The following is a 23,218-nucleotide window of genomic DNA, read 5'->3' as shown; positions in this document are numbered from 1 at the left end:
TGCATGGTTGTGTTAATTTGAGAGCCAAAGAGAAAAGGTTCCCATAAAGCTTTTGGAAAGATAAAAACAAAACAAACAAACAAAAAAACAGTTGTCATGGAGTTGAGTCCCACTCACGGAGAGGTGACTCCACGTGGGTCCGAGCGGAGCTGTGTTCCACAGAGTTTTCACAGGCAAATCGCTAGGCCTTTCTTCTGAGGCACCTCTGGGTGGACTTGAACTACCAACCTTTAGGTTAGCAGCTGAGCACCTTAATTGTCGACTTTTGTTTCAAGGTGCTTCTGGGTGGACTGGAGCCACCAACCTTTCAGTTAGCAACTGAGTGCTTAACTGTTTGCACCACTTTGAAGTTTTGAAGAAATTCTTATGGGTATAAAGTTAATATAATTGATGTTGGCATAATTGTTAAAGTGCCTGCATACTTGCTGATTCATTAAATTTTTACACATTTGAGTCTACATTCTAAGCAAATAAACTGCTACATAAAGTTAAGACTTAAAAAACCTCCAGCAACATACTAAGAGGTACTGAGAGTGGACACGTGTGTGCTGAGAGGGGACGGAGCTGAGGCAGTGGTGCAAAGTGCAAAGGCCTTCTGGAAGCTTGGGGTTCTGGGCAGTCGTGTTCTCTGGGTCTCAGCTGTCTCATCTAAGACTGCCTACAGTATGCAGCTCCAACTCCAGATGAAAAGGAGAATGTCCAGAAACTTGTGGAAGTTTCATTAGTTGTGAGGAACCTTCTGCATCCAGTTGTAGTTATCTGGACAACATAAAGAGTACAGTTTATTATGTACTCTTTATGTTGTCCATAAGCTGCTCTTAAAATGGCCAGATCAGGGTAGAGAGAGAAGGCTGTGAATGGAGCTCACGGGTCTGGATGCCTCACAAAGGGAGTGGGCCAGGCATCTTGCCCCCTGCCTTGTGAGGGTTACTGGGCACATCTGGGCTCCACGTATCTCATTCCAAGGGATCTACTCCTACATGTCTCTTACCCTCCTTGGTCACTGTGCCTCAGGACATTCGCAATTCATAACAATAATTTAGTAATGACAACGTAAAAGAGACACATGAGCCATTTTATCATTTCAGATGTGGGGGATTTCCAGTTGACTTTTAAAATAATGTGCTTACATTGAATACTCTTGTTAGTGACTGGGCATGTTATTAAATAGGCATTGATTCCTCAAAGTGGAGTCCCTGGGTGGTGCCAATGGTTAAGATGCTTGGCTGCTAATTGAAAGGGTGGCAGTTCGTGCCTACCCAGAGGTGCCTCAGAAGAAAGGCTGGTGATCTACTGACTTCTCCTTTGGCATGAATGCTGATGTCTCCACTGACTTTCCATATGGCCGGGAGGTGCATGCATCCAAGAGGATCACAAGAGATACAGACTCAAACTATACAATTATCTTTGGTCATGAGGGGCCATTTAAACTCTATCCAACGTCCCTGGAGCCATATATATGTTCTATCTAACAGCTGTCTTTAACACTCTAATGATGTGGCTTCTTGGCACTATATGCAGGGCAGAAATGATGGGGAAAGGCTTTGTGTGTGCATGCGTGTGTGTAGAGAAGCATATATGTATAATGTATGCACTGTTTATAATGCATGTACATGGATGCATCTATATCAAACCTTCACCAATCAATTGTTTTCCTAAAATAAGCCTAAGTATAAAACAGGCCTGCAAGCTCTGGCTTTCTTGAAGAGGTAGAAGAAGCAGATAAACCATGTCACTGAGGCTTGTAGCAAGCTAGGGGTGTGTCCAATTCCATATCACAAGCTAGTGGCAGACACAGGATTAAAACCCAGGTCTACTGACTCTTGGTTTATGCTTAATAATGAGGGGATTGATTGGTGATTTACATTCAGTACCAAGTTGGAGCCTTGTTTTTCGCCAATGCCTTCAGTGCGGCTCGGACCTCAGTACCATCGGTTCCTGATCATATGCCACCTTTTGAAATGGTTGAATATTGACTAATTCTTTTTTGTATAATGACTCTGTGTATTCCTTCCATCTTCTTTTGATGCTTCCTGTGTTGTTTAATATTTTCCCCATGGAATCCTTCACTATTGCAACTCAAGGCTTGAATTTTTTCTTCATTTCTTTTGGCTTGAGAAACGCCGAGTGTGTTCTTCCCTTTTGGGTTTCCATCTCCAGCTCTTTGCACATGTCATTATAATACTTTGCTATATCTTCTCGAGCCACCCTTTGAAATCTTCTGTTCAGTTCTTTTACTGCATCAATTCTTCCTTTTGCTTTAGCTGCTCGACGCTCAAGAGCAAGTTTCAGAGTCTCCTCTGACATCCACCTTGGTCTTTTCCTTCTTTTCTGTCTTTTCAGTACTTCTTTCTTTCTTCATGGATGATGTCCTTGAGGTCATTCCACAACTCGTCTGGTCTTTGATCATCAACAATCTGCGTTATGCAGATGACACAATCTTGCTTGCTGAAAGTGAAGAGGACTTGAAGCACTTACTAATGAAGATCAAAGACCACACCTCTCAGTATGGATTGCACCTCAACATAAAGAAAACAAAAATCCTCACAACTGGACTAATAAGCAACATCATGATAAATGGAGAAAAGAGTGAAGTTGTCAAGGATTTCATTTTACATGGATCCACTATCAATACCCATAGAAGCAGCAGTCAAGTAATCAAAAGATGCATTGCATTGGGCAAATCTGCTGCAAAGGACCTCTTCAAAGTGTTGAAGAGCAAAGATGTCACCCTAAAGACTAAGGTGCACCTGACCCAAGCCATGGTATTTTCAATTGTATCATATGCATGTGAACGCTGGACAATGAGTAAGGAAGACCGAAGGAGAATTGATGCCTTTGAATTGTGGTGTTGGAGAAGAATATTGAATATACCATGGACGGCCAGAAGAACGAATAAATCTGTCTTGGAAGAAGTACAACCAGAATGCTCAGAAGCAAGGATGGCGAGACTGTGGCTTACATACTTTGGACATGTTGTCAGGAGGGATCAGTCCCTGGAGAAGAACTTCATGCTTTGCAAAGTACATGGTCAGTGGAAGAGAGGAAGACTCTCAACGAGGTGGACTGACACAGTGGCTGCAACAATGGGCTCCAGCATAAGAACGATTGTAAGGATGGTGCAGAACCAGGCAGTGTTTCATTCTGTTGTACATAGGGTCGCTGTGAGTCAGAACTGACTTGAAGGCACCTAACAACAACAACAACTAACTCAATGCTGTTTGATTCTACCAAGGCAATCTCCTTCCTCTGGTTTAACCCTGAGGGCCCTAAATCACCTTGGATTCTCTGCCCTGGTTTCCAATGTGATCTTTCGCTGCCTGCACAAGGCCAGGCAGCCTGGGCTCCTTGACTCCCCCTGCCACCTTGGCACCGGTGCTTCAAATCAACAGTCCTGAAAGTCGAGGCGCAAATGCCTCCTCCGCCCCCACCTTCCCTGATAGTCCTGGCTAAAGCACTTTCTCTCCTTTGAGCTTCCCTCAGACTTCATCTGCTCCCACTTAACAAACATCTCTCTCTCTATCTTATATACAGTTATTTACAAACTGATTCTATCTCTCCTAGTGGACTCTAAACTCCTCGAGGGTAAGACCTATGTCAGGTTTATTTTTAATTCCCTCAGCATCTATCACAGTTCCCGGAATGCTGTAGATCTTCCATAAATATTCATCAGATGACTAACTGAATAATGTACCAACATCGCGGTCAGGGCAATCTTTGGGGCTATTTGTTATTTTTCAATAATGAAACTACGGTATCTATGAGATGGATCAGTTCCTAAATAAAGCTGTAATTTCCGAAGCAGAGTGGATCCTGATCCTAGTCTGTGAAAGACAACAATCGCCTTGTCAAAGTGAAAAAGCAAGGAAGAATTTTACGCTTGGCAATTGTACTGGCTGTCTCTCTTTTTCCCCCCCTCTCTCTCTTTTGGTAACAGATGTCAACCTCAGTTAGATTCAAGTCAACTTATTAGTGCATGGCTTTTAGCCAAAAGCAATTCACATTTGCGGAAGTGTACTATCACATATGTCTTAATAACAGAAATGTGTTTTTTTAAAAATGTATGTGATAAGTCACATATGGTAGGAGAAATCTGTACCTCTCTAGGGCCTTGTTGTCATAAGGAGAGCTTGGAGATGGTGGCTGTGGCCCATTAACATACAAGGGGAAGTCTCTTTGATGGGTTAACGAGCCAGAGTCTTAATATCCCGATCAAGCTTTGATACCAACATGGTTCCTCTATACTGAGGACTACAGCAGGCATCTCTTGTCCTGACCACTGACCTTAAGACCTTTCCATTTTGATTCTTACCCTCAGCTATAATATTTAATGTTTCAGGGTGAAATCACTAGTGTATCCAGGTACATTATGTCCTTATATCCACTAAGCATAGATGTAATTTCTTCTTTATATGGAGTGTAAGTAACATGGGCCACAGTCTCCCTACGGTGATGAAAGAAGCTTACAACCATGAAGGTATTAAAAGTAAATTGAACAAGTGGTTGAGAAAAGGGGAGAGGCAGGCGAAACTTTAGAGAGGAAAACAGACAAACTGAACGGGCATTGTGACTCATTTACCGTCACCCCAAATGAAAGGTGACTCAGCCTTAGATCTTGCAAAGGAACAGAATTTTAGCAAATACATATACCCTTTGCTACACACAACTTGGAAGACCAGCACAAGGTTTTAGATATGTGTTTGCTGTTGCTGCTACAACTACAGAGCAGGGGTCAAGAGGTTTCTGAAGGGCCACTTTCCTATCAATGGATTTTATATCCATAATGAGTCTCAAAAGGAGTGAATTAAGAGTGAGCCTCTTTGTGCTGAGTGAGACTCAGAGAGCACAGCAACCCAGAAGGGCCTGAACACAACTATAGCAGAGGTCAGCAAACTTTTTCTCTAAGAGGCCAGGTAGTGAATATTTCCGGCTTTGCAGTCCACCGGACCTCTGGTTTAACAGCTCAGCACTGCCATTATAGCACAAAAGCAACCCCAGACAATATGTAAATGAATGAGCATGACTGTGTTCCAATAAAACTTTATTTATGGACACTGAAATTTGAATGTCATACAATTTTCACATGTCACAGAATATTATTCTTCTTTTGATTTTTTTCAACTATTTAAAAATGGTTGGATTTGGCCTGTGAGTTGGACTTTCCCAACCTCTGCACCAGCCATTGCATCAAATCACATGGATGCTCATCTTCACCAATCTGTGTTCAAACTTCAGTTATAAATGATGCCACCCAACCTCTCTTTTTCTAGCGAGGCTGTACACATTTTCATTGTTTGCTCAAAAAGCCAATCCCATGTTAACTCTTGCCCAGAAGATCGAACCAGTAACCGGTCACAAGCAAAGCGAACAGAACAGACCAGAGAAATGGGGCAACATTTTAAATGTGGCGTGAGTCAAGGATAAGAGAAACTGGGTGTCTGGGTCAGTTATGTAACACACTCATCCTTTTGAGCTGATGGTGACCCTCACTAGAGTGTCCCCCTGGCTCTGGCGCAGTCACCAGCCTTATTAAAGCCTCCAGGCCAGGTTCTGGAAGGATTGTTTCCTGGGATGTGTCCAATTTGTTTACTTGTTCATTCATTCGGAAAACACGTATTGAACCCTTACTCTATGCACTCTGCGTAACTGAAATTCTCCAGCAAACATCAGAAAGCGCAAAAGGACCATTATATATCCAACTTCAAAAAAATCCGATTTTGTTCCGCTGTCAGTCACTGTAATTGAGCCAAGCTCTGGAGTGTCTGTTCCTTAAAGTGTCTGTATGGCTGTGGCTGGGCAAACAAGTTTTACACATGAGCCCAAAGGCATCAGGACATCCAAACCCATGTGGAGCATAATATCTTATTTCATTAGAAGACAATCCCAAGCACCGACCAGTTGGACGTGACTTAGGTTTATTACCAAGCAGATTTCCAAATACATTTGAAAATAAAAAGCTCCATATTCTATTTCTAAGTCTTTGGACCTTCTGGTTTTCCTGATTTGTCTTTATATTATTCCTTCAATTTCTAGGCATTAGAGTCGGTACTGGAAAATAACAAGAGCTCATAAAAAATATAATTATTTGCAGGGTTGAATTGTCACAAGGAGCAAAGAGAAAACTCGTCTAGCTTCCAGGCCATTACAGTACAATTTAGGGCAGTGAGCTGTCCTATGCACACAAAGGTGGCGCTGGGGGCTCACTTCCTATCAGAGGGCTTAAATGTGGAGATGTCTGCACTGCTGAGGGCCCTTGTCCCACCCACTGTGACCTGGGACACACATCTGCACACAGGCTGACTGGAGGGAGCGGTGACCTCGGACTGTGTGAAAGGTCACTAATGGCCCACCCAGGGACTGAAGCCAGGCCTTGGCCTCATTAACACCATCCTCTAATCCACAGAGCTGCCGGCCATAGGCTCACAAGAGAGAAGCCTTCAGGGCAGACGTAAAATTAATCAGGCTACAGAGAAGATTTCAACGCCAACCGAACCATAGCACAAAAAAATCAGCTAGTTAACACTTCCATAGGTCTACTACAGTACCTACATCCCCAGAGGCCCACAGAAGCCTGATAGGAATATTCTGTGGCCTAAGAAAAATTAAATTTTCAAAAGAAAACACCCCAAAACTTTTTGAAAAGGGAACTAGGGCTTGGATTTAATGCCATGTTGAACACTACCCTGGTGTTCTGGCAAAGTTAATTCTTTTACAAAGCACAAACAACCGTCTTGCCATTGGCATTAGCTGACACGTTCTCTCAGAAACTATTAAAAATCAACGCGTTCCCCCATGTCTGTATTTGGTACCAACTCAAATGGAAGTCGGTTGCCATGAACTAACATAGTTCCTCCCATCACCGTTTAGTGGATTCCAACTCATAGCGACTCTACAGGACAGAGTAGAACTGCTCCACAGAGTTTCCATGGCTGTAATCTTTACGGAAGTAGACCACCACATCCTTCTCCCGTAGGGCGGCTGGTGAGTTCGAACTGCCGACTTTTCGGTTAGACCTGTAAAAACCTGGCAACTGGAGCAGTTCCTCCCTTGCCACAGGGCTGGCGGGACTCGTATGCATGATAATGCTACAATCAGATGCCACCAACTCAAATGACAAGACAGACATCCTTCTTAATTTGAAAGCCTCCCGTCTGGAAGAGACAAGATGTCTATATTTAAAAGAGTGGTGTGCAGCTTGTTTATAATTTAATGGTGTTCCATAAAATGCCTTGGAAATAGCTCTCTGTTAGCTAGAAAAACTTTTAGTAAAATATATTTTGCTCTTCATTAACAGAGTCGCAAGGCCTTGATGCTGAGGTGCCAAACCTCCCACGTGGCTAGAAATCACTTGGCACACTTTTAGCCATTTACGTCTCTGTCATAGGCCCAAGGTTTGCAATTAAAATGTAATCTTTTCAGCATGTGCAAAATCCAAAGGCTTGAAGTACTATGCATTGAATATGATTATAATAGTATTTGGCAGCTATTCATGGGTGGTGCATATTAATTTATGTAAACTGGGCACAACTTGGGGCACTTCCTCACCAGGGACACAGGGACAAATCAAAGCTGGTCCCTGTTCATTGGAGGGGCTTTTTGGCTTGTTTTTGTTTTATTTCTCTTTTAACCATGAACAGAGATGAACTCAAAACCCAAGGTCTCTTTTATGACCTTATTATTATGATCTTTTTATTTTGCATGCATGCATGGAGTCAATTAAAATTAAAATTTCCAACTAATAAAAAAAATAAACTTACTTTATAGGATTATTCTTAGGCTTTGCCTTTTCAACAGCCTGTAAACAGAAGAAGAAGAAGAAGAAAAAATGCAATTAGACAACATTAGCAGGCATAATCTTGGCTACTAGTTACGAGAACAATAAGCCATGTAAAATGTTCTTCAGAAACACGAGGAGCTAAGCAAAGCAGGCTGCTGGAGATAAGCAGAGCGGAGGCTCAGAAAGCAATTTTCCTCTCCCAGGGAATGTGGTTACCTGTCCACGTGCAGCCTTCACAGCCAGCAGGCTTCATCAGGGCTGCTTGGGAAGTTCAGCAGGAGCCCAGCTCTTAGTAATGCAGCTTGGGCCTCCTCCCCTGGCCTTATCTTACCCGTGTGTGGGCCTGATAGGGTTGTAATGGCAGAGTGGGCAGGCAGCTGTGGAAGGAGCAGCCACAGGCATATCCTGGACTTCTAGTTTGGTGGTAGGGCACCACTCCTCCTAACATCACTATTGACACCTGGCCGGTCCTGCACAGGGATAGAAAGGCCAAAGTGTCCATTTCCAAAATCATTGTTTTTAGCCCACACCACAAAAGGGCAAGGGCTGACCAAATGCTCAGATCAATTTCCTCCTGTGAAGCCTTTAAGAAAACACACCAAATCATTGAAATGAGGAACTCTCTGGGCCTCTCAGCCTGTGCATTGCCTTAGCCAGGGAGCCTGGTTCCAGTTTATTGCTGAACCCATTGATCTGTGTTCAGTCCATTTATCATTCATGAAAAGAGCTCGTGATCTTCACAGTATATTAGAAGAAACAACGCAGATCATCTGTCAACAGCCCTCTTATTTCTGTTTCCCTCTCCACAGGGATTTCATCTCCTTCGATTCTTCTGGAATTAAAATGTTGCTAAGCAACACAGCTGGGGGCGCTGATGGCAGAATGGCTACAGTCTATCAAACTGTTTAAGCACCTGGAGGGTTTTAGTGATGATTTTTTTTTCATACTTCTGTAGCATAATTATGTAATCAGAACCAAACTTGTATTTCCTAGACTTTTTCAGGCTCTAGAAATCACATTTAATACAGAGAGTGTTGAAGCACCAGTCTGACAACCTCAGGGTTGTTCAGAGCCTTTGAAAAGTATCTATTTGGGCACCTTTATATTCGTGAATCCTGGAGGTGGGGGAAGGCTAAGGAGAAGCACAGAATACTGCTGTCAATTAGAATGCAGAAGCAACAGCTTGTAACAGGGACAACATATAATCTAACATTGGACTTGACATTGCAGGTGACCAATGAATAAACACACTGAACCCTTTGACGCCTAACGACAACTCAGTGTACTTCCAAACAAACTTTTCCTTTTTTAAAATAAATGAATTGCTTCCCAAGTTTAGACGTTAGAGTTGGAAATCCAAGTCCTTCTGGTTTATGAAGTCTCAGGTTCTGTTGTTAGATAAATACCCATTAATATTTGGGTGCTTTCTTTGGCTCTGTAGGCAAAAATCATTTTCTTACCATCTGTGCTTGAGGTTGAATTTTGGCAAGTGCTAGGATGGTAAGAAAGCTCGGGAATGAGGTAACAGGCTAAAATGATAAAGCAAGAAATAAGTGTCTTGCTTGCCCAATTATCTCTCACATGTATCAAGGAGGTGGAAGCCTGTCCCAGTACGGGCCATGTAGGAGGTGCTGGCACTGATCACAGTGTGGATTCTGCCAAGTTAATGAACAAAGGAAGCGGCAGATACAAGGAGGGGAGGCTAGACTTCAACCTTTACTATAGTGGTGGTACCCAGTCTGCACACACATATACACACACCTGCCCTTGTTACGGATTGAACCGTGTCCTCCCCCCCCCCACCCCCCGCAAAATGTCGACGTTCTGAGAATGTGACTTTGTTTGGAAATAGGGATATTGAGGATGTTATCAGTTAGGTTAACATGATGTCATGATGGAGTAGGGTGTGTCCCAAGACCATCTCAGTGGTGTCCTTATATAAAAGAGAAGAGGCACAGAGGGAAGATGGCCATGCAACCACTGCCACAAGCCAAGGAAATGCCTGGGTCCACCAAAAGCCAAGAGAGACAAAACAGGATCTTCCCCCAGGACCTTTGGAGAGATAATGGCCCTGCTGACATACTACAAGTTCTGGACTTCTAGCCTCCAGAACTGTGAGATGATAAATTTCTGGCATTTTCTGCCACCCACTTTGTGGTACAGTACTTTGTTACGGTAGCCACAGGAAACTCAGGCAGCCCTTGTAACTACCTTTGCTCCCCCAACTCTGGCTGCTTTAGAACAGATAGGTAGTGGATTGCCATGGGTTGAATTGCGTCCTCCAAAAATATCTGTCAGCTTGGCTAGATCGTGATTCCCTTGCATGATTGTCTACCATTTTACCTTCTGATGGGCTTTCCCTGTGTGCTGTAAATCCTATCACTATGATGAAATGAGGTGGATTAGCAGCAGTTATACTGATGAGGTCTATAAGATTAGATAGTGTCTTAAGCCAATCTCTTTGAGGTATAGAAGAAAGAAGTGAGCAGAGAGACAAGGGACCTCATACCACCAAGAAAGCAGTGCCAGGAGCAGAGCACGTCCTTTAGACCCGAGGTTCCTGCACTGAGATGCTCCCAGACCAAGGGAAGACTGATGACAAGGACCTTCTTCCAGAGCCGGCAGAGAGAGAAAGACTTCCCCTGGAGCAGACGCCCTGAATTTGGACTTTTAACCTGCTAGACTGTGAGAGAATAAACTTTTCTTTGTTAAAGGCATCCACTTGTGGTATCTGTATTATGGCAGCACTAGATGACTACGACATGGATGGAGACATGTTACTGTGCAGATGACATGAATTGACCTTTTTCAATCTCTTAGAATCCCAACGAGTCTGTTCTAGAAGACTTGGGTTATCATAAAGTAATGGACACTGTGTCCAAGTGGTTTCCAGTCCCTTCCAAAGCCCGCTGGATGGGCTATATGAGTAGGCCATTGGCAGAAGACACAGGGGGGGAGACATTAAAGTGACACTGTTTAGCCTAGCTTTGCTTCAGAGACATGGATTTGAAAATATCTTCGCTTTTCGGTGCTTCAGGACTGTCAATTAGACCTAGTCATTCTTCTCTGATCAGAAGGACCAGAATCACTCTGAAGCCAGTTTCTTTGAAATGTATGTCTTTTTAGACCATAACAGGAAAATAAATCTATTCACAGTAATTTTTTTTTTTCTGCGTTGCTTGCTATTGACTGGAAATGTCTCCATAGAGCAGTTCCCTTCTCTTTGGAAATTAACTGGGGAGCATCATGGTGTCCCAAGAGGTCTAGTCACATGTGTTCATGCTATCCTCCTGTGTGTGCGTCACCTGTGATTTCTGAACTAAATGGTCACAGGGAGTCTCCGCCAGATGGGAGACACAGGTCACCATTTGGGTGTGTCGCTTTCGCTGTAGTTAGACTCTGTTTTAGGCATGCTATGAGGAATGATTACATTACTGGATTTGGAAGAAATGTTTTTCAGTGAATTATTTTTGGGTGCAAATTACATATGCCTGTAAGGTATGAGAATGATTCTACAAAACATACAAAGAGGAAATTCATCTTTTGACATGATGGAAGTTGAGACAATCCCAAGTGCTGGGTACATGTGCCAGCATGTGAGGCATGCTGGGAAAGGAGGGAAATTGAAATGACATGGTGCAATGCGGCAAGCAATATAAGAGGGTTACATATCATGATCTAGCTAATTTTGAGTTTAAGAACATATGTGAAAGTAATTGAAACTAACTGGGAAATGGAGGCTAGTTAGTTAACGGTTATGCTGCTTTATTTTCTAATTTCTCTGTGTTTTTTGAAAACCTATATCCTCCTTATTTTGTGCCACATTTCCCTAACATGCTACTTATCTTGCCATTGAGGAAGCTTTAGAATAAGGAAGGATGGCAAGAGAAACTGAAATGTTAAAGGATATACTTCAATAGCTTTTATGGTGTAAGAAGAGGCAGTGGGCTACAGCAGAGAGTGTTGTGCTAGAAATCTGAAAACCTGGGTTCTAGTCCCAGCTTAGGCATCCCTGGGTGGCACAAACAGTTAATGCACTTGGCTGCTAATTGAAAGGTTAGAGGTTCAAGTCCACCCAGAGGCTCCCTGGGAGAAAGGCCTGCAGATCTTCTTCTAAAAAATCAGCCATGAAAACCCTATGGAGCATAGTTCTACTCTGACACACACAGGGTCGCCATGAGTTGGAACCAACTCCAGGGCAACTGGTTTCATCCCAGCTTTACAAACCCATTGCCATCGAGTCGATTCCGACTCATAGCGACCCTATAGGACAGAGTAGAACTGCCCCACAGGGTTTCCAAGGAGCACCTGGCGGATTTGAACTGCTGACCTTTTGGTTAGGAGCCATAGCTCTTAACCGCGACACCACCAGGGTTTCCATCACAGCTTTACCACTTTCTATCCTTACTACACTGGCAAGGTGGCTAAATCCTCAGTGCCTCAGCTCTCCACTTAAAAAACGAAGATGATCACTGTGCCCTGTCTACCTCCAGTGCAGCTGTGAGTAGCCAATATCCAAGACAGGGCCCTGGAAACCGCAGGGTGAACACAGTGCATCTTGAGTGTGACTTCTGTCCACACAGGTGTTGCTGCATTCTTTGTTTATGGGCTTACTGAGCAATGAGCAGGTTACAGTCATTTTATGAGGGTGGTAGAAGTAGCAGTCACTCTGTTCCTCTCTCCAAGTCAGGAGTAAGTAGTTCTGTGGCCAGGGGAGGCTGCTGTCTGGAAAATTCTAGGTGGTGTAGTGGTTAAGAGCTATGGCTGCTAACCAAAAGCTTGGCAGTTGGAATCCACCATGCGCTCCTTGGAAACCCTATGGGGTAGTTCTACACTGTCTGATAGGGTTGCTATGAGTCAGAATCAACTTGACAGCAGTGGGTTTGGTTTTGGTGTATTTAGATTCTGCCCACAGGCCTAACCCAGCAGGAGAGAGGCTCCTCAACGTTCACATAGGGCCTCTTCCCCGAATCCTCCTGGGGTTGGTGGTAGAGAGGGTGGGACACCGAGGTAGCGGTGGGGGGACACAAATGCACGTGTGTACACTCATAACACACACACACACACACACACACACTCCAAAAACACCTAGGACTCATCCCTATCTCCCAGGTTACTCCCCTCTTAGCAGTCGCTGCTCCATGCCTCACTCCACAGGGAAGCCTCCTCCCTTTGTCACTAACATTTGACCCTGAGGTTGGCGAGGCCCTGGGGGTCTTATTCTAGGTGAGCCTCCTCCATGATGGGGCATCTTGAGAAATTATATGCCCAGGGAAAAGGCACTTCTCTCATTCCAAGGGGTGTGCATGAGCTGATTCCTCTCTCATTACCAGTATCGTACTGTTTGTGGTATCCTGCTAAGCAGAGAATTTGTTTCCTCAGGAGGGATGATGTGGCTAAGGACATGCTCATAGTTGCTCACTCATTAAGTCTGTCTTCCTAAACATAAGAACAACCTTGTCTTTCTGGCACATACAGAATTCTTGTGCTGCACCGAAGCTGAAGTGACTTGGGGACCATACTTAATTACATGAAGCTTAAGCATGTAGAGCTATCACCTAAAAAATGAGAGAAAGGAAAAGGAACAAACAGTAAAGAAAGGGAGGAGAGAAGGAAAGGAAAGAGGAGGGATGGAGAAAGGGGAGGGGAAAAGAAAAGGAAGGAAGGAAGGAAGGAAGGAGGGAAAGAGAAGGGAAAGAGCAAGAGAAAGGAAGGCTCTGTTAGTGAGTCCTATCCTCCACAACATACCTAATACATAATTCCTGTAGGGAGAAAATGTTCCCTGTGAGGCACTCCAGAAACTTGCTAGCCATCTTCTGCATAATAATAAAACCTGTGCAAAATTCTTTGGTAAGATATTTCTGTCCTGGTGACTATATGTCATTAACTTCTATTCTAGTCCAGTTGACATGTGCGCTAACTATATAGAAAATTTAGAGAATCTGTTTGGGGTTTTAAGAAGCACATCCTCTGTTATACCCAGACTTCAAACATTATCACCACCAACACTGCTGCCACTCCCCTCCCCACCGAGTTCACAGAAACCAAAGTCAATGTAATACCTTCCTGTGTGTTGAAGTGCTTACAGTGAGCACTCAGATGGCCTGGGGATATTGTAGGCGCTGGACTCATTTCACAAGGCTACATATGCAGGTACTGCTTTTGTCTTTAATCAATAATAATGCTGCCAGTCAAGCATAGCATGTGATTCTATTAGCATGGCCTTTACACTGCCTGCGTATATACCTTCCCCTGGATTTCTACTAGCCGATACACTCAAGCTGGGTCTATGTAATACATTTCTTGATCAAAAGTGAAAAGTCAATCATCCAGATAATTTCAAATAACTGAATGGTAGGCATTATGGAAGCAAGACAGAAGAATAATTGATGGCATTGGGCTTTTTGGTCTGTTTATTTGGTTTTGCCTTTTTGTGCTGTTCTTTGAGACCCAGCTATGCCCTAACCTAGTGGTGTATATTGCTAGATTGCATCGATTGCCTAAGTTCAAAGAGAATCTCCTCTATTAAACAAGGAACTCATCATTAGGGTATTCAGATGGTCTAAAATCAATAGCTACAGAGTTGGTTAAATCAATTAAAGAGACATATACTGAGAGCGCTTGCCGAAATATAAAAATGAATTGCTTAATTACAGCATTTAAATAGATTTCACAGGGGCGACTAAAACAGCAAGAGGCCCTGTATCCTTACAGGCTGGGGTTTCAGCCGGCAGCATGCACACACAGCCAGGACGGCAGATTAAGAGGAGAACACGTCACTCGACATTTCACACCACCTGGCTGCCTGCCTGAATTCCTGACTTCACATCAAGGTGCTGCAACCTTTAGGAAAACACCACTCATTATTTTTAACCTTCTGGATAGGTGCCTCTAAGGTGATGTGGAAACATCTTGTATTCGAACCTCGAACCTGTAGGAAGCAAAACATGTTCCCTACCCTTAGAGCACTGGGTTTCCCACATTTTAATTTAATTCTTTTTTTCCTATGGATTGATACGCAATAGGCCTATGCCAGACATAATGGGTCCCTGGGTGGTGCACACAGCTAACTCATTTGGCTCCTGACTGAAAGGTTGGTGGTTCTAATACATCTAGTGGCACCTCGAAAGAAAGGCCTGATGATCTACTTCCAAAAAATCAGCCATCGAGAATCCTGTGGAGTGCAGTTCTACTTTGACTCACGTGGGATCACCATGAGTTAGAATTGGCTCCACGAGAACTGGTTATTGGTTTAGATATACTGGGGGCGAGAATAGAATTTTAACAGGTAGAGACTGAGGGAAAAGTGTTCCAGGTGGAAGGTGTTTCATCTTGCACCTAATAGTCACTCAATAAATATTGACTAGCTAAATGACTCAGGGACAATTGCAGAGTCCAAGATGCCTGAGGACTGTGCCCTGGGTATGAAAGAGTACTGAAGGATCTCTGGAGGAAGAGTGGAGTTCCAGGCCCATGTACATCTAGATCCACTCTGCAATTGAACATGAGGTTGTTTGTCTCACGTCCCGAAGAGGAGTCGAAGTGGCATTAACAAGGTGAATTGCCCATCCTGCTCTCTGCCACAAGGCTTGTAGCTACCTGTACCTTCCTCACTCCCCCTGTAACTACTGCCTCTCCTGTAGATTATTGCCACCGCCTTCTCACTGGTCCACTAGTCTCCCTAGTCTTTCCCCTTTGATGCTCTGTTGCAAGATAAATCTTCATAAGGCTTCACTCTGATCACGCCACTCTCTTTCTCAGACTCCTTCATGGCTCCTCACTGCCCACTGAATTACATCACAACTTCACTCACTCTGCCGCGGAAGACCCTGCCAGTTGAACAGCCATCTCATAGCAGGTTCTACTTGTCTCTGCATGTGTGTTTCACTAACATGGCAACAGTAGGGGATTTTCAAGTGTCTGGCCCAAAGATGACATGATAACAGGATCTGGAAGTACATGCATCACATTTAGGCTTGCTCCCTTCAGGATGGCTATTTTGCTGGATAGAAAACCTTTTAGGAAGAACCATTTGTCAACTGACAATTTCCTCAATAACTAGTTTTGGTTTATTGTAACTTAATGACAAATGTACAGGCTTTGGTGAGGAAGCATGTTTCACCCACAAGGATCATTTGTCAGCAACAACCACTCTCTCTCAAAGTGAAGGGAATATGGAGGTACCAGGCAGAGCATCGCAGTATTGACTTCCCACTAGAAGGGTCAATGTAAGTGGCACTTGGTCACTTTGTTCTTCCAGGTTTGGGGATTCGAAAACTCAATTTTCTTTTCCGCAGCCTATGTGAGCCCTCTTGCTCCTGATGCTAGGGGAAGGCGGGGGGAACCTCACGGAGTGACAAGTGTCCTGTGGTGGGAGACAGTCAATAGCTAATAGGGGCTCTCTCCCTACCATGTATAACCAGAAAATTGGGAAGAGTCTTCTTAGCACATAGTAGGCACTCAGTGATGTAGGGATTCCCAAACTTAATCAGGAGCAAATTCCGCTGATACATCTTTATCGTTAGCATCTAAATGGGTCCAACGCTTTAGGTCTCCTTACCAGTTGTCATGGAGTTGATTCCAACTCATGGCAACCCCATGTGTGTCAGAGTAGAACTATACTCCACAGGGTTTTCAATAGCTGGGTTTTCAGAAGTAGATTGCCGGGACTTGCTTCCAAGGTGCCTCTGGATAGACTTGAACCTCCAAACTTCCGGTTAGCAGCCAAGGGTGTAACCATTCGCACCACCCAGGGACTTCTTTGTCCTTTTAGAACATGTTATCTTCTGGGTCCTGGTGGTACAGTGGTTAAAGTGATCAACTGCTAACTGAAAGGTCAGTGGTTCGAAACCAACAGCAGCTCCATGGGAGACAGATGTGGCAGTCTGCTTCCGTAGAGATTTACAGCCTCAAAAACCCTATGGGGTTGCTATGAGTCGAAATAGACCAGATGGCAGTGGGTTTGGTTTGTTTTTTGGTTTATCTTCTGGTTCAGGGGGCTATACCCGCCTTTATCCACGTACAACGGACTTCTCAGTACCTCAGTGTTCCTACTGGCAAATTCAGCAGCTGGAGGAAAGATCCTCCATGGTCATTTTAAGCACCAGTGTTCCATATTTTAATGTCTTTGTGTAATACACACACATACTGTACGGGTATTTAATTTCATATACACACACAGTACACACAAGATATATTTGTTTCAGGGCTAAATATGGAACCTGAGTCCATCTTCATTAGCAAGGAACAAATTTGAACAACTACATAAATTTTTTAGTCTAATGTTCCAAATTTTCCTCTGAGATACTCTGTGAAAAATGGATTATGTGCCCTTACACACTGGGCAATGAATGAAGAAGACCAAAGAAGAATTGGCCCCTTCGAATTATGGTGTTGGCGAAGAATATTGAATATACCACGGACTGCCGAAACAACGAACAAATCTGTCTTAGAAGAAGTACGTACGACCGGGATGCTCCTTAGAAGCAAGGATGGCGAGACTGTGTCTTACATACTTTGGATGTGTTGTTAGAAGGATCAGTCCCTGGAGAAGGACATCATGCTTGGTAAAGTACAGGGTCAGCGGAAAAGAGGAAGACCCTCAACGAGGTGGATTGACACAGTGGCTGCAACAATGAGCTCAAGCATAGCAATGATTGTAAGGATGGCGCAGGACAGGGCAGTGTTTTGTTCTGTTGTACATGGGGTCACTATGAGTCAAAAACAACAACACACACTTTGAAAAGGTCTGCTTTTTTATCTGCCTATCCACTGGTATTTTGAACGGTTCATCTTGGATTGGTAACCACTCTCGAATTTGGACAGTTGTCTTGTAGACTTAACTATGCTTATGCTCTTTGCTCTCAGTAAATAGAAAAGATAAATACAGTTGCTTAATAGTAAGACAGAATCTGCCTTCCATTCAGGACCTCAGACAATGTCCTTGGGGTTTGCAGCCTGCAGATGGTGGACATTTGGAGGGCAGAGTAAAGTTTGCTTGGGCCTCACACCAAAGCCCCAGTAAAATTTTCAAAGCCAGCATATAAATTTCAAAATCTTGCATTTTCATTTTGGCAAAGGGTTTTATTACACAGCTTTTTACTGGAGATGTTCATATCACTCTAAGTATATTCTAGAACTCTGATTAAACTCGAGACTTGGAAACTTGCAGTAAACTCAGACACACACATGGTACATTTCCCAGGGCTTACTTATTAATGCCACAACCCATCTGTCAGTTTGTCATACTGTGATGGTTTGTGTGTTCCTGTGATGCTGGAAGCTATGCCACTGGGAGAGGTTTCAGCAAAGTTTCTAGACTAAAAGAGACTAGGAAGAAAGGCCTGGTAATCTATTTGGAAAAACAGCCAATGAAAGCAACAGAACATTGTCTGATTCCCTTGCTTTGGACATGTCATCAGAAGGGCTCTATCACTAGACGAGGGCATCGTGTTTGGTGAAGTAGAGTGTCAGCCAGTGTGAGAGATACCCTCAGCGAGATGGACTGTCACAATAGCCTAAATGATGGACTCGAACATGCTGGTGATCATGAGGATGATGCAGGACTGGGCAACATTTCATTCTATTGTACATAAGGTCACCATGAGGCGGAGTTGACTTCATGGCAGCTAACAATAACGAGTTATTAATGACACCAAGACAGGACCTCCAGGCTCCAACCATGGATTAGGACTCAAAATGGGGTAATGAAGGGGCCTGAGAGAAAGAACCTGCCTGGACTAAACCGAGGTCTCTGGGTGGCACAAGTGGTTTGCACTCAGCTACTAACTGAAAGGTTGGTGATTCAAATCCACCCAACAGTCCCACAGAAGAAAGGCCTGGCAATCTGCTTCTGTTAGATTATAGCCACTGAAAACCCTATAAAGCACAGTTCTATCATGAAGGACATGAGTCACCATGAGTCAGAATCGACTCAACAGGAATGGGTTTGGTTTCGACTAAACAGGGAGTGGAGTGAGAGTGAAGAGAGGACCAACACTGTCTAGACACTTCTTCCAGTGCAGGGACAGTGACAAGGGCAGCATGGTGATACCTCTTCTTTCTGGTACTTCCTTTCGAATCTGTACTTCATGATTCCAGCTTCCCAGGGGCGGCTGCTCTACCCCCACCACCGCCCGCTTTGCAGCCACGTACCTGCTGCATGCTCCACGCAGACTGAAAGGGCGTGGTCACCCCATAACCCAGGAGCACCATCTAGTCTGAAATAACAGAGCTTACTCATTTTTGTTTCCATCTGGGTCTGGGAGCGAGCAGCACACCCTAGCAGGGGTCTAACTTAAGGTCATTGTGAGCAACATGCTAACGTAGCAAAACGGTCATTGGCTTTGCACTTGAAGTGCCCATGGATAGATCATTCATACAATGGAGTGGACATTCCAGTATTTGGTAATTAGCTGTGGCAAGCACAGCATGTGAGAGCACTGCGCTGCTGTGCATCTCGGTGTGCTCAAGGCATTCTATTATACGGATATTACAAGTCAAAATATTTGGCACTAAAAGTAGGAGACCTAATTACAATGGAGAAATTCCTCACGCAGGTTTCTAAACAGTCACAGGCTCGCCTCAAGCATATTAAAAATCCCGTCATACAAGCCCTAAGCAGTTTCTTATTAATCTAGTCTCTATGCTAATACAGCCAAATGGGAAACACAATCTTGGGAATATGAAGGCCAATGTTATTCCATTAACCTTGTATGTTATCCTATTTACTTTCCTGTCTTTAATGAATAAATTAAAATAGCCTCTCATTCCCTAATTGCTCAATAGTTTGAGTATGACAATGCCCAGATTTTATTCAGCTATGTTCTGCAGCTTTCATGGCCCAAACTCTTAGCATTTTGCCGGAGATTTCAATGAGAGGCAGTCACAGATAAACTGTTTACGTTAAAAGACTCTATCAAAGTTATTTTGCACCTGGTTTCATCCTAATCCATCTGCCGTTTCTATAGCTCTGACAGGCTGACCTCTCGTGCTGTGTGTGCCCTGTTGATGTCATAACCAAAGAGGCCTTCCCCAGCCTCGCTGCTGATAACAAAGTAAATGGAAACGTCGAGAAACCTTGGGGAGGTAACAACTTGTTCAGCATGATGAGGGAGGACTGCGGCTACAAAATAGGCATGATTACAGCAGGGAAGAGTATCTGTTGTCACAACTCATGCATTCACTATAGTAGAACAACTTCAAAAGAGCCAGCTGGTAGCGGGAGTAACATTTCTTGCATCTTTTTCATTAACAAACTTTCAACAGAAGAGCAGGCTTTAATTTCACTGGGCTACTACGCTTTCGTGAAAGTTCAACGTGTATCACAGGTGGAAGGAGCCCATCCCAAAGCTGCCAGAATGTTCCGATTTACTGCTACCAAGGAATTCATTTCACGTGCAGTTATCAGATCACAGGCTAGCCAGCCTGTCTGCCCAACAAGAACAAAACACAAAAGCCAAAACCAAACCCCCCAAATTGGATCAAGTAAAAAAATCCAAATCCAGACCCGGGTTTAAATGCAAGCTGCTTTGTGTGAGAGGGAATTAGAGATCTGCTGACCATAACAAAATTCTGAAGTGCTGGGGAAGAGCAAAGAAGATGGTTTTTTTCCTGAAAATGTTTGTATGCTCAAGGTGTAGCTCTGCTACTAGCACCGACACGCCTCTGGTTGAAAACATCCACACATCTCCGGTAATGTGCTTTGGATTAAGTACACCTTTCAAAGGGTACCAAAGCATTTCTTAGGCAGAAAAAGGAAGAAGATCGGGTTGAATAAAATTTGGGTACGCTGGAGCTACTTACAATCACGGACCAAGCCACGACTTATTACCATGCCTTTGTGCTCAAAGCAATTTGAATTGTTCTGTGCTGCCTTTAAAGCACCAACAAACCATTGCACGCTTTATCTAGACTTCTTTAGCTGCACCTGGTTACCAATTAAACACTGCCAGTCATATTGCCCATTTCCGAACTTCTCACTAGGCGGAATTAAGTGGTCTAAGGTTTCAGTCTAAGTCACATTAATAACAAGATGGTATTAATATTAAAAGACCCTCAAGGCAATTTGGAACAAAATCTATTGCTTTGATGGCCTTTCCGCTTCTAAAGCCTACTGCTTCTAATGCCAATCTGAGATTACTGAGGCATGAGAGCGCCACGGTCAGATCAGAATCAAATCCTGATTCCTCACCCTGGCATTGCAGGCCACCCTACCACAGGAGGCTAACAGCCAGCACGCTCTGTTCTCTGTAAATCAAACACCATGGTATCATTCGATGAAACATGAAGCTGATGTTTACCTGGCTCTATGAATCTGTGTGGGAGGGAACCCTGGAGTTTGGCCACTACACATTCTAGAAGCCTTTGGAATAGGTCAAATGGTGGATAACTTAAAACTTTAAAGACGGCGATTTTAATAAACCTGTCAATACAATTTCTTTGTTAAAAAAACATTTGAGACTGATTAGGCTGCTTATATTGAAAGAGAGGCACAAGGTCTATATCTTTAGATCTTTTATTGAACTGTAAGCACAGCATCAATAACTGCTTCTCAGCTGTAAATGAAAATTGATTCCAGGTTTAACCCCTCATTTTCAGGGGTGCCGTTAATCCTGAGAAACATTAAGAAGAAAAATTTGACCGAGAGGAAAACCAAAGCGCTTCATGCTATGAGGTGGGGCATGCAGAGAACACAACCCATACTCACTGTCGAGATGCCTGTCCAAGTGGACCACGCTGCTTCCTACCAAACCCCAGCGAACCCATTACAGCACCACCGCCTGCCAGGCGACTGGCTTAAAAATGGCAATTCAATAAGTGATGAGTGTGGAAGGCCAGGGTTGGGCTCTACACCAAACGTGGCAGCTGAAAAGTACAAATGCAGTCAACTGGGTAACTAACATCATGTAGCCCCCAAATCCCAACCATGTTGGTGACATCCAACTTAAAAAAAGAGGAACATATCAGAACACATGTGTTTAGGCACATGCTCAGTACAAAATGGAGCCCCTGGGCGCAGCAAGTAGTTAAAGGGCTAGGCTGTTAACAGAAAGGTTTGAGGTTTGAGCCCATCCAGACGTGCACGTAGAAGAAAGGCCTGGTGATGTACTTCCAAAAGAACATGGCCATTGGAAATCCGGTGGCACACAGTTCTACTCCGATACACAGGGGGCTGCCATGAGTCAGAATCGACACTAACTGGTTTTATTGGAGAATGTAGGAGTCCCTGGGTGGTGCAAAAGGTCAATGCATTGGGCTGCTAATGGAAACGATGGAGGTTCAAGCCCACACAGAGGCACCTTGGAAGAAAGGCCTGGTGATCTACTTCCAAAAAATCCTAGCCATTGAGAACACCATGGAGCCCAGTTTTATTCTGACACACAGGAGACCACCATGAGTCAGAACGGACTCCACAGCAACTGGTGGCACGGCAGAGGGGTAAGCACAAGCGCCGCACCCAATGCAAACACCGTTACGGAGCATTACAGCGTCCAACGTCAGCGACGATGGTTATTTCTGCCCCACTCAGTGGGAGCTCCTGAGAGAGAACCAAGGTGAAGGCAGAGCCCCAGCAGATCGTTTACACCTTTCCACAGGGCACTACAGGGCAGGGGGAGAGATCAGAAAAGGTAAGAACTGCAATCAAAAGACATGGCCCAATTCTCCACCTATATCCATCCTTTAAAGAAAGACTCTGACAGACATGCAATTGATGACATTTTCCTGGAGGACTTGGTGCAGAGCCGTTGGCAATACAGAGTTTCTTCCTGGGACCCCTGGTTTAAAAGTTGCCAGGGTTCTGAAGGGAGGAAAGCTTGTTCATATCCAATGGATGCCTTGAGGGGCCAGTTAGGATACTGATTCTAGTTCCTAGCAGATGTCTAATAGATGCCAAGGCCAAATGTCACCTATTTACCTACGTGCCCAAAAGAGGAGGCCTCCAGCTAATATGTAAAAGTGCCACAAGGAAGAACAACCATCTATTTTTGTGGTGCTTATAGTTTTCAAAGCATTTTCTTGTACACTATTTGATCCTCACAACACTGCTACAAGTTAGGGAAAACTGGTTTATCCTAGTTCATTGGTGAGAGACTAGACTTGAAACTTAGAGATGTTGAGTGACTGGCCCAATGTTGCATAGCTAGTGTGTGACAGAGGTGGGATTCAAGCCCAGGCAGGCTCTTTGGTTTCAAAAGTCATGCTTTTAATGACTACATTGACACTTCCTGATGGCCAGGCACACACAGCTAATCAACGTGAGGACCAGAAGGCAGACCTCTGCGTTAGGTTTGCCACAAACTGGCTATTTTTCTCAGCTCTCCTTAGCATCTCATTCCTTACAAGAAAAGGGAAACCATCCAGCATCTAGTATCTCAAAGAACATGAGGCTTTTTAAATTATTATTGTTGATGTTGTTAGGTGCTGTCGAGTCAGTTCCAA

At 44.0% G+C, this 23,218-nt stretch overlaps 1 protein-coding gene across 10 annotated transcripts in view; it reads right to left on the bottom strand.

The window, feature by feature from the left end:
• The window catches only part of AFF2 (ALF transcription elongation factor 2), a 584,792-nt gene that overhangs the window by 107,278 nt on the left and 454,296 nt on the right, over positions 1-23,218 (bottom strand). For all 10 annotated transcript variants that reach the window (XM_064277676.1, XM_064277679.1, XM_064277677.1 and 7 more), the window contains one exon: positions 7,758-7,795. In XM_064277676.1, the coding sequence (XP_064133746.1) occupies positions 7,758-7,795 (38 nt within the window). The remainder of the gene's footprint in view (positions 1-7,757; positions 7,796-23,218) is intronic.

This window comes from Loxodonta africana, chromosome X, assembly GCF_030014295.1.
Source record: "Loxodonta africana isolate mLoxAfr1 chromosome X, mLoxAfr1.hap2, whole genome shotgun sequence".
Lineage (NCBI taxonomy): Eukaryota > Metazoa > Chordata > Mammalia > Proboscidea > Elephantidae > Loxodonta > Loxodonta africana.
This window is presented reverse-complemented; position numbering and strand designations above follow the sequence as displayed.